General features: G+C 39.2%; 1 protein-coding gene across 2 annotated transcripts in view; it reads right to left on the reverse strand.

The window, feature by feature from the left end:
* Positions 1 to 1,421: 1,421 nt before the first annotated feature.
* Positions 1,422 to 14,549, reverse strand: part of fndc4a (fibronectin type III domain containing 4a) — a 35,836-nt gene continuing 22,708 nt past the window's right edge. Inside the window, exons 3-6 of one of the 2 annotated variants that reach the window (XM_034206925.1) lie at positions 12,559 to 12,763; positions 6,541 to 6,630; positions 3,820 to 3,953; positions 1,422 to 2,108 (exon numbers count right to left, since the gene is read on the reverse strand). In XM_034206925.1, coding sequence (XP_034062816.1) covers positions 2,067 to 2,108; positions 3,820 to 3,953; positions 6,541 to 6,630; positions 12,559 to 12,763 — 471 coding nt within the window. In that variant the 3' untranslated portion in view covers positions 1,422 to 2,066. The remainder of the gene's footprint in view (positions 2,109 to 3,819; positions 3,954 to 6,540; positions 6,631 to 12,558; positions 12,764 to 14,549) is intronic. The other variant, XM_034206924.1, reaches the window with a different exon arrangement.

The raw sequence follows: 14,549 nt of genomic DNA on the forward strand, positions 1-14,549 counted from the left end.
TTAAGGAGTTTAAAGGACAGATGGTTGGCGTATTGAAATTGTTCCGCAGAAAATCTTGTCTCGTAACTTCTGCTTCATTTTGTATGAATGTTGTTGGTGGTAAAACTGACATTTGAGTTATTAATGGGGGTTGTATTATTGAGTAAATATATACAGTAGCTTTCTGTGTGTTTGTTATCAACAAGACTCATTTAATCATTTGACAAATATAGACCGACTGAGCTTTTTCCCAGTCAATCGTGTTCAAAGAACAGAACATCTGAGAGCATCAAGGCTTTTGACTCGACAAGTAGGGCCAGCTCTCAAATTGACTTTAACAAGACAGGAGTAAGTCTTTTCAAAATCCCTGCCTTCTAACTCTTACATCACATACAATTACCTTCCACATCAACTGGTTTCTGTACAGTCGCAAAACCTATCATTTTGAAAAATAACTGCAGTCTTTCATTGAAGAATATGGATCTGAACTAAGGAAGATCATAGGCTATTCTGGATTCAGCTATACGTCATCAAATATTAAAAGTGTAATAATTCTGCAGTGTGGGAAGTTTAGAAACACAGATAAAAGAAGCAGACAAAGAGAATGACCTACAATCGAGAGAGAGTTTCTTCAAAATATCATGATTTTACGGTTACGGATTTTTATTTATGCTTTATTTCTTACCATATAATTAAGATGAACTACTGTTTTAAAAGTTCTTTAAGGAATCATGAAGCACAGGAGGCACACACTCTAAATACATTGTGTTCAACATATTGGCGTTGTGCATAAAATACTGTCAGGATTTTGCACTGAGTGTTTTTTTTTTAACCTGAAATGGAAGTGAGAGATGATTGATTTTAACCGCCTTATCATTACCTAATTCATTTGTAGGAGGTGCGTTCAAACACTTTTTGTAACTAGACTTGGCAAGTATTTTGTGCGTAAAGTGCTGTTTTCTACTGTACTGTAGTCTCAGCCAACATTTAATGCACACAATGCATTTTTGTTTAAATCGATGAGTGTGGTGTGTGTGTGTGTGGGTGTGGTGTGTGTGTGGGGGTGTGTTGGTGTGTGTGTGTGTGTGTGTGTGTGTGTGGTGTGTGTGTGTGTGTGTGTGGGTGTTGTGTGTGTGTGTGTGTGTGTGTGTGTGATGTGGTGGTGGTAGTGTGGTTGTGTGTGTGTGTGTTGTGTGTGTTGTGTTGGTGTGGGTGTGTGTAGTGGTGTGAACGCTTTGGGGGTGCATAAAAAGACAATGTTCCTTTTCTAAAAGCAGTCGGAATAGAAGAAAACATGAACATCTTCAAGGGACTGCAATCAGTTTATTCATCCATTGTATGGAACCTTAGAACAGCACATCAAATGCTACTCTACAGGCAAATGACCGGCATGCCAACGTTGGCAGAAAATGAATGAAATAAATGTAACATACATTATGAAACAGTATGAAATGTGGAAAAATACAATGTTATATAATTTTAATATCATTAGAAAACTTAAGACCAATGTACACTGTGGCGGTTCTTACAAATGAATACATGTTTGCTTCTCTCCCTTTGACCAAGCTGCCCTAAGCAGTACGATAACATACAGGTGTGATGAATATATGTATATATATGTATATATATATATATGCAATGGGAAAATGTGGATTTACTAAGAGCTGAGTTGCCTATACCAGGTGAACGTGGTGTCTAACTGCACATGCCGATATCAAAAATACACTGCGACTTTAAAGTCATGAAGACCGGCCTCCCAGAGATGATCGTGTCTTTTTATACTGCAATAACTTACCAAGTGGCTGGCAGTCATCAGTGTTAACGGCACCATGGGTTAACATTAGTTTGTGTCCTATCTACCTGCAGGAGTAGCTACTGTACTGTAATGTGTGTGTGTCTATGTGTGGTCATGTAGATACAGTATGTGTGTACATGTAGTTAGGTGTTTTCCTACAAATGCCGGGTGCATTTTGCAAACACAGCTTCAGCCAACCCGATCCACTACACATGTTTTCTCATCAGTGACAAAGGTGGAGGAATGCATTGATGTTAGAAGAGAGAGCCATTTAACGTTGTCTTGCTTCTTCTCAAACCTCAATGATGTTGATAGACGGCACAGAAGGATGAAACTGCAACAGAAAAGATGAAGGACATCATGGTTAGCATACTATTTTACTTTCTCATGTTTTTACAAACTGTGAAATATGAATACCAAGTCAGTTTATTGGGTCATGAGAATAAAATGCCCCCTATCCGAATATCTCCATCCACAGCTCGAGAAGTACCCTTGTCATTTTTGCTTGCAAGCCAATCAGAAAGGGGGATTTAACTTAAAACAAAGTGGTATATTTTCTCTTTGGTGAGATGAAACCCCTCTAAGACTTTTGTTTAACCATGTACACAATTGACTGATCGTAGACCTTGCATAACATCTGACCTCCTAATGAGGACTGGAAGGAGAGATAAGCCAAACACAATGAGGCATCCTGAAACGATTGTCCCTCAGCTTATTTAAATTTAAATTCAATATGATGCTAGTTTAAATCTCAGCCAGAGGTCAACACACACAATGTTAAAGACCTCTTCTATTGATCGGCCACAGCCTCATTATTGAGGACATCTGTCCACTGTTTTCCTTTACGTTTATAGTCAAACTCAAAGCTTTACTTGTGACTCGATTTTCTATCTTTCAGGCATGGACTTGTCTATTCTTGAATTGACCACTGAGAATCCTAGAGCATCAACATTAAACCAACCATTTCTGTCCTATTATAGATCATGCAATATATATCTTCCATAACAGACATGCTGCTTTAATGTTATTTCCAGAAACTGCAGCTTGAGAAAAAGAATCCTTGGAGATCTCCAGGATCTGCAGGAAAAACACCATTAGGTTTTATTTTCTCCCAGTGGAAATGTGATGGAAGATGTTGCCTTCTATATCAGATGTTCTAAATATCTCCTCAGATGGGATTAAACCAATCGGGGTAAAGTTGAACAAATAGCCTGTATTGTCTAAATGTGTTCCGGCAACAGTGTTGTCTGTGTGCTGTTAATGACAAAAGCATCTAACTAATAAAAGGTTACACTTTAACCATGACCTGGTATATTCTATTTTTAGCAGTGATTACCATAATCCTCTGTCTTCCTAGGTTCGATTCAAGATTTGTTTTTACTTTAAGTGAAAACCTAGTTTCTAATTAACCATACATTAGCATTCTCCACATTTCTCCACATGCAAATTCCATTATTTAATCAAATAAAATGTAAATTTTCTGCCTCGAATCTAAATTTCAGCTGCTCGTGCCTAATCTATTTATTATGAGATTATTTGGCGAATAAAGCACAAGAGAGAGCTTTGGTAGGTCAGCAAAAGTGTGGAGCTGATGTGTACACCATACCTGGGCAGCATTTTGGAAGTGATCAATCATCTCCTAACAAATCCATCATTAATCATGGCATAGTGGAGCTCTTAGTTACCCAGCCTGTACAGATGTACGACGTGCACCCAACATAAATACAGTTATCATTTTAATATCCAGTACAACAGAGTTTCCAGTTTCTAAGTGCCAATAGGTGGGCACTTAACTGTGAAATTATTTCTGCTGGAAGGTCATTTTGTTTACCAACAGCACGACACGGAACATGAAATGGAATCCTTGACACGTCTAAATAAGAAGAGGAAACGTGAAAATAATAAGTAAGATCTAGGCTGAATTCCATTTAGTGTCAGGGTCGTGGTTTTGTGTACTCTGGCTCACTGTCACACAGAGAGACACTGTTTGTTTACACATAGAGCTGCATGAAAAATAGCTTTTTATTCAGAGAAACCCCGCCCACCTTGCTCCTCAGCAGCCCCCCGCTGTGGTGCTCCGGCGTGCTCCTCTCCGACGACGGCTTGGCCTTCTCCTTACTGTTGCTGGAGTCGTTGTCCTTGATGATGTCATACTGCCGGCAGAACAGGGCAATCACAGCTGCCGGGGAGGAGAGAGATGGGCACACACACACACACACACACACACACACACACACACACACACACACACACACACACACACACACACACACACAAAAACACAAACACACACAAACGAATGAGGATAGGAATTCAGCGGTGATGCGGGGGGACTGTCACTCTCAGACATGTCACCACTTCCTCTAACGCTGAAAGGCCATGCGGATAATGGGTTCTGTTCCTCTGGGAGTGTGAAGCTCTGCCTTAATCGGAAAGCTTGGAAGACAGTTATTCTCCATGGAGTTTGCTTTGCTACAGTAAGAAATCTGCCAGGTGCAGCACTGCCTCCAGTTTACTAAACACTGTAATGCACACAAATAACTTCCTTGCTTCAGTGAGGTTATGAATATCTATGAGAGTCGCATCATTAAATATTCAGACCCTGGTATCAAGTTCTGGTAAAGAACATTACTGTAGCTGCAAGAAATCAAGGCACGTGTAATTCATTAACTGACAAATTATTATTCATGCGTCCTGTAAGAGCTTCGCAACACTGCAACTAGATGTCATATCTATATGATAGGCATGGTTTGTTTCTGGATTAAATTGCAGCAGCATTTGTTTAATTTGAAAAGTGATTAGTTTGCATTTAAATGGTTCACATTACAGTTTATTGTAATGTTGTTATAAAGTCACAATTGTCCTCAAGAGCTCAGCAAAAACAACTGCTGATGATGGTTTATTGAAAGCACAATTTCAACCAACACCACCTCGCTACACCGAAGTAGTATACAGCGTTTTTAAGCAATTGGCTAATTACTTTATAGTTTTGTTTATTTTTTTCTTTGGACCTAGAACAAGCGGCAAAAGCGGTTAAAGATTTTAAAAAAATCCTAAAAATAATTGTGATAAGAGCAAGAAATAAAAGATAAAATGCGTAAAAAAACAACTATCTTTTGCCGATTTAGAACCCAAAAAGCAGGGAATATGGACTTTAAAACTGGACCGGCTGGAAATGAGCAGCTCATTATGATCGCGGCACATGAGGTGTTTTTATTCCTTCACTCCCACTCCTCATATTCTCCATGTCCCTTCGGTCTCTCTCATTAGTATTATTTAACATCTCACTCTGATACTCTGTGAAACCTGGCGTCTGGCAGCCTGTCAGATCTGCCACTTCTCATTGTGCCTCAACACTTCATTAAGCTGCACACTTCCTCAAAGGAGTAGAAACTCACGCAGGGAAGGAGAGCTTCGTGGCAGAGAATATACAGGACAGCATGATGATGGTTTGACAAAAGTCTAGAAGGGAAAATCTATGCTCCGGTTTCTAGACTTTAACTACAGAATATGGATCTTAAAGCTCTTGTTCTGGATGACTGTGTATTGATTGTTGTGTCGATGTATTGATGTAACTACAAGATAATCTGCAGTGTAAAACGCTAAAACCTCTTTCAGGTGTGCACAATTAGCTTGTATCATTGAGGCTAACAATAAATGCTTACACGTTGCAGTTCCAGTGGAAACAATCTGTTCTCTTTTAGCTGATTTGGCAGAATTCATCATCGACACCGACCAATCAATAACATGATATGCTTTACCTTGAATGTGTAGGTATCAGATCATATCTCCAATGAGGCTATTAATGATGGGACACATTTAAATATGTGTTACTTTAACAGGACATAGTAGGCTACTAGGATTGTTTATAGAGAGACTTGGTTATATAGCTAATGATATAAACTAGTTTCAATAAATTAATTGGCCCTATTAAAACTTAAGAAATGTAATTTGCAAGTACAATGAACGCCTCTAGCAAGGTGTCAATTTGTGGGAAAATAACATTTTTAACTACATCCAGTTAAAAACAATCACTTATGTAAACAGGTATTCATTTCAGCACCTCAGGCTGTTACTTCCCTAAATGTAATGGGGCAAACCACAAATTAAACTCACCAGCAGAACACTTAAATTGTCCTAACAGCGTTTCTTTAGTGCTAAAATGTTGTATTCACACAATAAAATATGGACTTTTACTATAACCGTAACCATAAAATATACGTATCCTCTTACTGTGTTCGATAAAGTGCTGCTGTATTTATTAAGGTAAAATACGTGCACGCTTTCTTTTACAGTTTAGGTATGTTTCATTGTATATCCATGAAGAAATACCATCCATCCATCTTCTCCCGCTTATCCGTGGTCGGGTCGCGGGGGTAGCAGTTCCAGCAGAGAGCCCCAAACGTTCCTTTCCCTGGCCACATCAACCAGCTCTGACTGGGGGATCCCAAGGCGCTCCCAGGCCAGCGAAGAGATATAATCCCTCCATCTGGTCCTAGGTCTACCCCTTGGTCTCTTCCCAGCTGGACGTGCCTGGAACACCTCCCTAGGGAGGCGCCCAGGTGGCATCCTTACTAGGTGCCCGAACCACCTCAACTGGCTCCTTTCGACGCAAAGGAAATACCATATTGCCTTTAATGTTCTTCCTTTAATCATATTACCAAGCTAACCTATGTTGGGTCTACATATCTACATAACGTATTTTCTTGTAAGTGCTTTTTTAAAGACTAAATCATTATTATTGTACACACAATCTGCATACCTACCTGCCCACATGACCAGGACCACCACGATGATGATCATCTCTCCTGTTTGTATATGTCGGGACTTATCCAGGCCCTGCACAGTGGGGTCATCTAGAGAGACCACAGGAAGGACATTTGTAGTCAAGACACACTCCAAGGTCTAACTACTGAATACTGAGGACTGAACATTTTGACCTTTCCTTAATTGATACAACAAAGAACAACATACATTGGACATTGAAATGCAATACAGTAAAAAACATCACACACAATAACACATAAGTCTTGACATAGTATCAGTAAAAACGAACTACCCTTCACAAGAGAAGAGCTTGTTCTCTGGATGTCCTGATAAAACCACATCCTGTCAATTAGCACCGGTAAAAGTTGACACGCCCTTCCTTTCTCAGGATTTTTATGCCATTTAACAAAAAACGTAGTCAGAAAATGTGCTGGGCATTACCACAAATCAATCTTGTAGCATTAATCCTCCTTTAAGTGGATTGACTATGGGCCTTTTTCCACTCTGCAAACTATCTCTTAACCCGCATGGATGGAACTCTTCCAGAGCACCACTCTTCCCAATTGCTTCTTTCAGTGAATCAAGTCGTCAGGAAACTGGGCCGGAAACTGTCAGCTCTCTTGGCGTGATGGCTGCTACAAAGTGGGGTCAATTACTTCCATCTTGGTTGTGTGCATGGGAAACGTAAATGAAGAAAGGTGTGGAGTTGTAACTTTAAAATAGCCTCAAATCATTGTGTCTTTGTTGACTGTGGGTCATTGAACTCTTGAAGATCACCGTCAGGACAATCAATGTAAGTTCTTGTAGCTTACACACATATAGTTCTGTTTTATATGAATAATTTAGCAATTTTCTGATTACATTTTACATCTACATTTACAGTCATCAGTAAATAAAGGCATCTGCTGACTACCATAAAAGCAATAACATATTGTTTAACCAAACTACTGAAATGCATACATAAAACTACTAAGAGAAGGCTGTTTCATAGAGAATCTACTGGTAGAAGGCTGTGTCAGTAATTAACCTTGAGGCTTTGGTATTTTGAAAGACCTTCCATCTAAACGTCTGCAAATGCCTTGTTAACTGTGTTCTAGTTTGTCTTTAAAGGGCCATTTCCATGAGCATTTTAATCTTAAACACTACAAATGAATGAACTTGCACACGACAGAATGTAAAGAAGGAACAATTTGGATTAAATCCAATAAACAAACCATCAAAGCGTACACGTACCTTGATGCTTAGTGGCATCGTAAACACACAGATGGCAGATAACATAAACTAAATGCTAATGCTACACCTTTGAGTCTGAGTTTCAGCGGTTTGGTTGAATATTGCTTATTCATGCCCTGCTGTTAGAAAGTAGTTGCCTTTTTTTTAACTGTAAATGTACCTTTTATTGACCCAATAGTGAAGGTGAATTGCTTCCCCTTTTAAGTGTGCAGGTATTACAAATGGCTCCTGACTGAAATGTTCAAAACAACTCAGCAATGAGCCCCCTGTGTTATCTATCAGCTAGCCGTGTGGGATGTGCTTCCAGCAGCATGTAGGCACACATTATGCCGGGTCAGGACTCAACTCAGCACTAAGTACGACCTACGAGCTGCTCTCCACTTTATTATCCCACATCTCTTTCTGTCAGAAGAACCTGACTTATCACTGAATTATAAACAGGCCCTGCACATATGAAAAGTAGAGTTAATCATAGAGAAACCACTTGTATCAGGCTGTTACAGTAATTCATTTGATCTTTGAGGCTTCTGTATTCTGCACATTTCCATCTGAACTTCCTGCTCTTGTTTACCGTGTTCCAGTTGATCTAATGATCCTTAATTTGAAAAACGTGCTGCTGACTGTGAAGCATGCTGATATTCACCATGTGCATATTTGATGTAATATACTGTACAAGCGAGCGATGGAACAAAATGATGACCTGAATAACCTGTTGTGCTGCCGTATCGTACATATTTCATGTGGCATTGCTACCACACTCAGATATACGCTGTGATTCTCTGCTGTAGTCGGGAACGTATGGATTGTGATGCCTTCGGTGCACTCAAAGAGTTTGTGTCGAGATAATTAGTTGACCTTCCTTCTGCTCACCCCAAATCCCAGGATGTTGTTTGTGGCTGTGAACTGTCGGGAAGCCATGTAACAACACACTGGGGGGGCTGTACTTGTGTCATAATGATGAATCCTGTGATTTATTATTGCATTATGTCTCCTAGAAACTGCGTTTTTAAAATAAAACATACGTCTCCTACAGTAGCTATACAGTGTATCAAACATGTGAGTTCAACTACAGCTGAGTACAGTGCAGTATAATGTGAATTCATTTATGATGTAAAATCCATATCAGTATGGGTTGATGTTAAAATAATATGTACCAGGGAGCGTACTTTGTCTCAGTGCTGTTAATGGGGGAGCCTGGGTGTTTCTGACTCTCACCTTTTTGAAGTATCTCACAGTAATTGTGTCTGAGGGGAGTGCTTACCGAGTTAGATTTGACTGTTCAAGGCATCCATCCTTTGAAATGATTCTTTCTTTCTTTTTTCATCTCCTTTGTGAAACAGTTTGAGAGCAGGTGACAATCGCAGCGGCTTCATGTGGCTTGTTTGGGAATGTTTTATATAACTTAATTGGAGGTTTTCTGTGTTGACTGTGGCGTCACTCTTCATGCAAAAGAATACAGCATGATAATGTAGTAGACACACAAATAGAAACACCCCATACAAATATCTAACATTGTTAATCCCTTGTACCTCCATTATGCTGGAATTACTCCTCAGTAAGATACGTTTTAGTTTGCAGAAGGTTATACAGAGCAATTGATTACTTTAATAGAATCCTAATAAACTGCAGACATATAACAACAATTGATCTTAAAAAGTCTCCCCCTCTGACCACGGTGAGACATACGTCACTCTTGAAGGGCAAGCAAAGAACTCAAATATATACTCTGATTAAAAGCTTTCCATGGAAATAATCAAATTGAAATAGACTTTGGAATGACATATTGATCCTCAGTAGCCTATTTAAATTTAAATTGGCATATATTTTGCCAGGAAATGCTTTATACAAAATAGATTGATTCTGAATCTGGCTCAGGCAAGTTGTGCATTCAGTTGCATATGCACTGATATGTAATTACATTTTCAAAGATAATTGCGTTCAGGAAAAATATATAAGCATTATTGATTTATGGGTATTATATCTATGGCTTTTTGGAATGCCTAGACTGCTTCAAATCAATTTAGTTTCAATAGCTGGCACTTGGCTGTGAGATGCCGCAGCCAACTAGATTAAAAATGCTTTTTAAGGAGCAATGGTTAGCGGCAGGATCCTGAATATAAAAAAGTTCCTATTAAGATAAGGTTTATGACTAAGGAATATGATGCTATCTTGGAAGGAAACATTGTAAACATCCTTTCAGAGAGGGCAAAATCCTGTTAAGAGAAAGGATGGAGGTTATAAAAGTATTGGAGGTGTCTCAAAAGAGATAATTACATTTGTGTATTTGATATAGCAAAAGTTAATTTACAAAAGTATGTTTTCTGCTTGTTGTGGTTAAAATAAAAACGTAAGTCCGCATACATTTGCATACATTATCAGAGTGAAAATATACAACAACACAGACCGAGTCATAAACCCGAAATTTGATGTGATTGGACTTTGAAACTGGGACATGGGAAGTCAGCAGTGCAGGCATTAGATTTATGGAAAGCTGACACTGTTGGCTTTTACATTTACCAAAACAAACTCCCACAAATGAAGCTCATGCACTGAGTGGGCTGTTTTCCTGACCCACTTGCATGACTCGTGGGGGCTACACATTGTGATTAATGGTGCACAGTGAAACCTTTTCCAAAAGTAGTAAGTGAAATATTGTTATTCTCAGCGCTTCATTCAGATATTCATGGTTAGTTAACTCTCTAAAATGCATTGCTTTTAACTAATATAAACACAGATACAAATGTGTGTTTATTTAATGTAAAGCAAGAGGAAATTAGTTAAATGTTTCTGTATTACTTAAATGGACAGTGTACAGTAGGGCTGCTCGATTATGGCAAATCATAATCTCGATTATTTGGGTCAATAATTGATATCACGATTATTAAAAACGATTATCCATTTACTTTGAAAACATCAATTTATTGGAGAAAAAAAAATGTGAACAGTATGTTTTTAACAGTTGATTACCCTGAACTTTAAGTATAATTTAACTGAAAAACCAATAAAAAAAGAAATAATAAAAAAAAAGAAAAGTAATAATAAAAAAATAATCGTTTTATTTCGATTACGTTGTTTTCGTAATCGTTGCAAGCCATAATCGTAATTGCGATTAAAATACGATTAATTGAGCAGCCCTAGTGTACAGGCTCTTCAGCTGAACTTGAGCCTGAATGTGTTTCTTTTTCTTTCACCGATGGAGCCAGCTCAATTTATGTTACCAACCCTGAGTCAGCTAAAAAGGAAGACGTGTATGATTCACCTGCATCAGCACTTCCTATATTCATAACCTACACCACCCCATAATATAACACAAGCCAACATTGTTTGAAGTAGCAGGCCTGTTTCTAGAACGGTGCCAAACTCAAGCTGTCATTGTTTAAACTGTTAATATATTTGGCTCATCCCATAATCATGGCTAAAGGAATGTAGAGAAGGGCTTTTCTCTGAAATGTAGCCTTCCCAACTGCCTATAATAGAGAGCAAATGGCTTTTTCTGACACTTTCCTCATCTGTGCCATGAAGAATTGAGAATTACTAACCCCTTTCTCCATTGGTCATGGTGTTCATATTTCCCTCCAGCCTATGAGCACAGACACTGAATCCAAAGTGCTTCAGAGTGTGTGTTTGAATCTGATTAGTTCACCCCGAGTTATATGGATTCAGAGGAGTTGCCTGAAGCCATGCTTGAACAGTCTGTCAATAATGAAATTGTCTACAGGAGAAAATAGACCTGCGTGAGAGGAGGCTTTAGGTTACTTGCACTTTACTGTAGCTCATTTTCGATGCCAGGCCGCTTAAAAGCATTCAACAGCCAGAAGAGGCTTGAGCGCGAGAGCAGGAAAAGCATCTGTAATGGGTTGCTGCTGTGTTCGCCTCGGGGGGGGGGAGGGAAAGCGTTATGTTGTGCAACAGAGTGAGGTGAAACACTCTGAAAAGATCGATGTAGTGACCTTTTGTGACCTTATCGATAATACTGCATTTCGACAAACTTTTATAGCATTTGATAGACTGAACCAACTCAATACTTGGCAGTTAAATTATATATTTTTGACATTGACATATCCCATGAAGACACAATAAATTGATCAGACTAACAAGTATTGCCTGTGTATCCGAAGAATGATATATATATTATTCATCACGCCACAGAACTACAGTATTGTAGCGCAAAAGCATAAAAAGTCATTTGAAAAAAGAATACAGCCACTCCTGACACTGGGTGAAGTGTGTGTGTCTTCAGTACAACAAACATTTCATTTGAAAAAAGTGCTTTTGTTGTGATATCTCAGTATAAGGAATACTTCTTAAGGAAAATGTCTTAAAGGAAATGGAAAATGTCTTCAAATTAGGCACAGTCATCAACATAGTCATGATAAACATAATCTGAAGGTCAAAGGTTGGTCAATGTCACGGGTTGGCAGAGACTGTGTTAGTAGCATATCTAATGGATCTAATGGATAGACTTTTAGTTTTATTAGTAGTTTTTGAACAATAATAGAGTTCAAATTTAAGGAACTATAAACTATATGTAGCTACACAAACAATATGAGTTAGCAAGAAGCATTGATTGTTGGTTTTAGTGTTGTTAGAGGGTTTGAGGATGATATTAAAAAACACATGGCCAGCCTTAGCATTTAACTTCAAAGAAAGGTTTTAGCACATGTGAAAACATGAGCCCCTACTCTTCGAACCATGTTTTATTATTGTCCTTTAACACAGACAGAAACACATTTATTCAAATGATCTTTGCAAGAGGCAAACAACCATATGCCCCAGCTGCTTACCTTGGTTGGAGCTGTTGGAGGGGAAGCGATCTGTCTTTTTGAGGGTTCGAAAATGGACCTTCTTGCTGGCTTGGCTCTCCCCATAAAGGCCGATTGACTGGACCTGGATGATGTAGTCTGTCTCCTCCTCCAAGTCCCAGAGGACGCAAGAGCGGCTGGTGGTGTTGACTTCCCGAATGAATCGTTGCATGTGTCCCTCCTGCCTCTATGGATACGAACAGGGATAAAGTACAACAACGTAGATTGATCCTTTGAATAGATGCAGTAATCAATACAGTGTTGGTAATCAGGGTGAAGAAACAGTCCTGCAAATGTGTCCCTAAGGAAGAAACCTTTGTAAAAATGCTAAAAACAATCATGTACCTCTTGATGGAGCCATGATAATGTGAGACGGAGGTTACCTACCAAAGTTTGCTGGAGAACGACATGCTGGGTGCTTATTATATTAACAGTTGGCAATTTAGTTTAGCCGTAAGGAGTCTTGACTGGGAATTATACATTTGCAATCAATATTCTGAAAGCTTGTGACTCAAGGCACTTGCCGTCTAGACTAATCAGTCTCAGACTTTGTCTATGACCTTTCAGAAGGTTACTGGAGCAACAAAGACCCAAAGCTGTGAGAATGATTCTCCTGTAGCATGCATATCTATGTGTGGCTCTAGGTCGAAGTCTCTTTAATGGCCCTGCTCGACTAAAAGACAGCTGTAAACTATGAGTAATGTAATTATTTACCACGATATACATCAAATTAAGATGCTTACCATGACGTGTGTTTGGGTCATTTTGGTGTTGTACACAGACCATCAGTGAAAAGTGAAAGCAAAGTTAAAGGGTTAAAGGGTTGCATGATGCTTTAAAGCATAAACACAATTACATAAATATACGGTGTTCACCCATTCAGGGTTAACATTTATTGGTTTTCCTATTTTAAGCCTATGAAATCGTTTTAGCCTCAGAATTGCAGTTTGGCGGCTTCACAAAGTGGCCCCCTGTTTTCTCTTGACAATTCGACCATGCCAAGTTTGATTCTGACTCCAAGCTTGAAGGCAATATTTAGTCATCCTTTCTGCATGCTAAGCAAAGCTTTACCCAAGAATACACACAGATACGGTGGCCCTGAAGTGCAAGACACTACAGCATTTCAGAAAACACAACAGCATTTCAGAAAACACAACAGCATTTCACAAAACACCACAGCATTTCAGAAAACGCCACAGCATTTCACATTGGACGGAAAGGGTATTCCTTTAGTGATGTTTGTGATTGGACAGAGCCAGCCAGAAGCACTGCTGTGATTGGTTGTTTTTGCTGCCAGTCAAGAAATGACGCTTCGTGATTGGTCAACACCCGACAGCGAAATATGTCCTAACACATCAGCCGTTAGCACACACTCAGAGCTCACAGCTCCTCATATCTGTTCAGAAACTGGACAAAAGTTAAACATGTACAAACCACAGACTGTCTATGTCATGGCGAATACAGTCGCTGCTTTATTTAGGTCTGTATGACGTTGTTGTGAGTGTGGACGGAGCAGCTACAGGTTAGTTTAGCCTGATGGATCCGATTCCATTCAGAAAACATGCATTTTAAAAGCTTTTCACCTGCCGTCTTGTCTGCAGACTTATCAAAGCGTTAATTCATGGTTTTTACTAACCGGTATCAGTATGTAGTTACTTCGGCATCACTTTGAAACGTGTATTACAATTAAATCACGGTCAAATATGTTCATTTTGTTGTAATTGGTATCTCCCATAGGATTTACATGGAGATACGCCCCGCCCCCATGGAGATACGCCCCGCCCCCTCTCAGCGCCTCTTGTTTGAATGACAGGAGCAAACACAGCTGACAGCCACGGTGAAACTCGAGCGATTAGAGCGATGCGAATATTGGGTGGTCTACCATAGTATTTACATGGAGATAAGCCCCTTAAAAAACATGAATTAATAAAGCATTAATTCTGTGTTTACTCCTGTCATTCAAACAAGACGCT

The sequence above is a fragment of the Gymnodraco acuticeps genome, unplaced genomic scaffold (assembly GCF_902827175.1).
Source record: "Gymnodraco acuticeps unplaced genomic scaffold, fGymAcu1.1, whole genome shotgun sequence".
In the NCBI taxonomy this organism is placed as follows: domain Eukaryota; kingdom Metazoa; phylum Chordata; class Actinopteri; order Perciformes; family Bathydraconidae; genus Gymnodraco; species Gymnodraco acuticeps.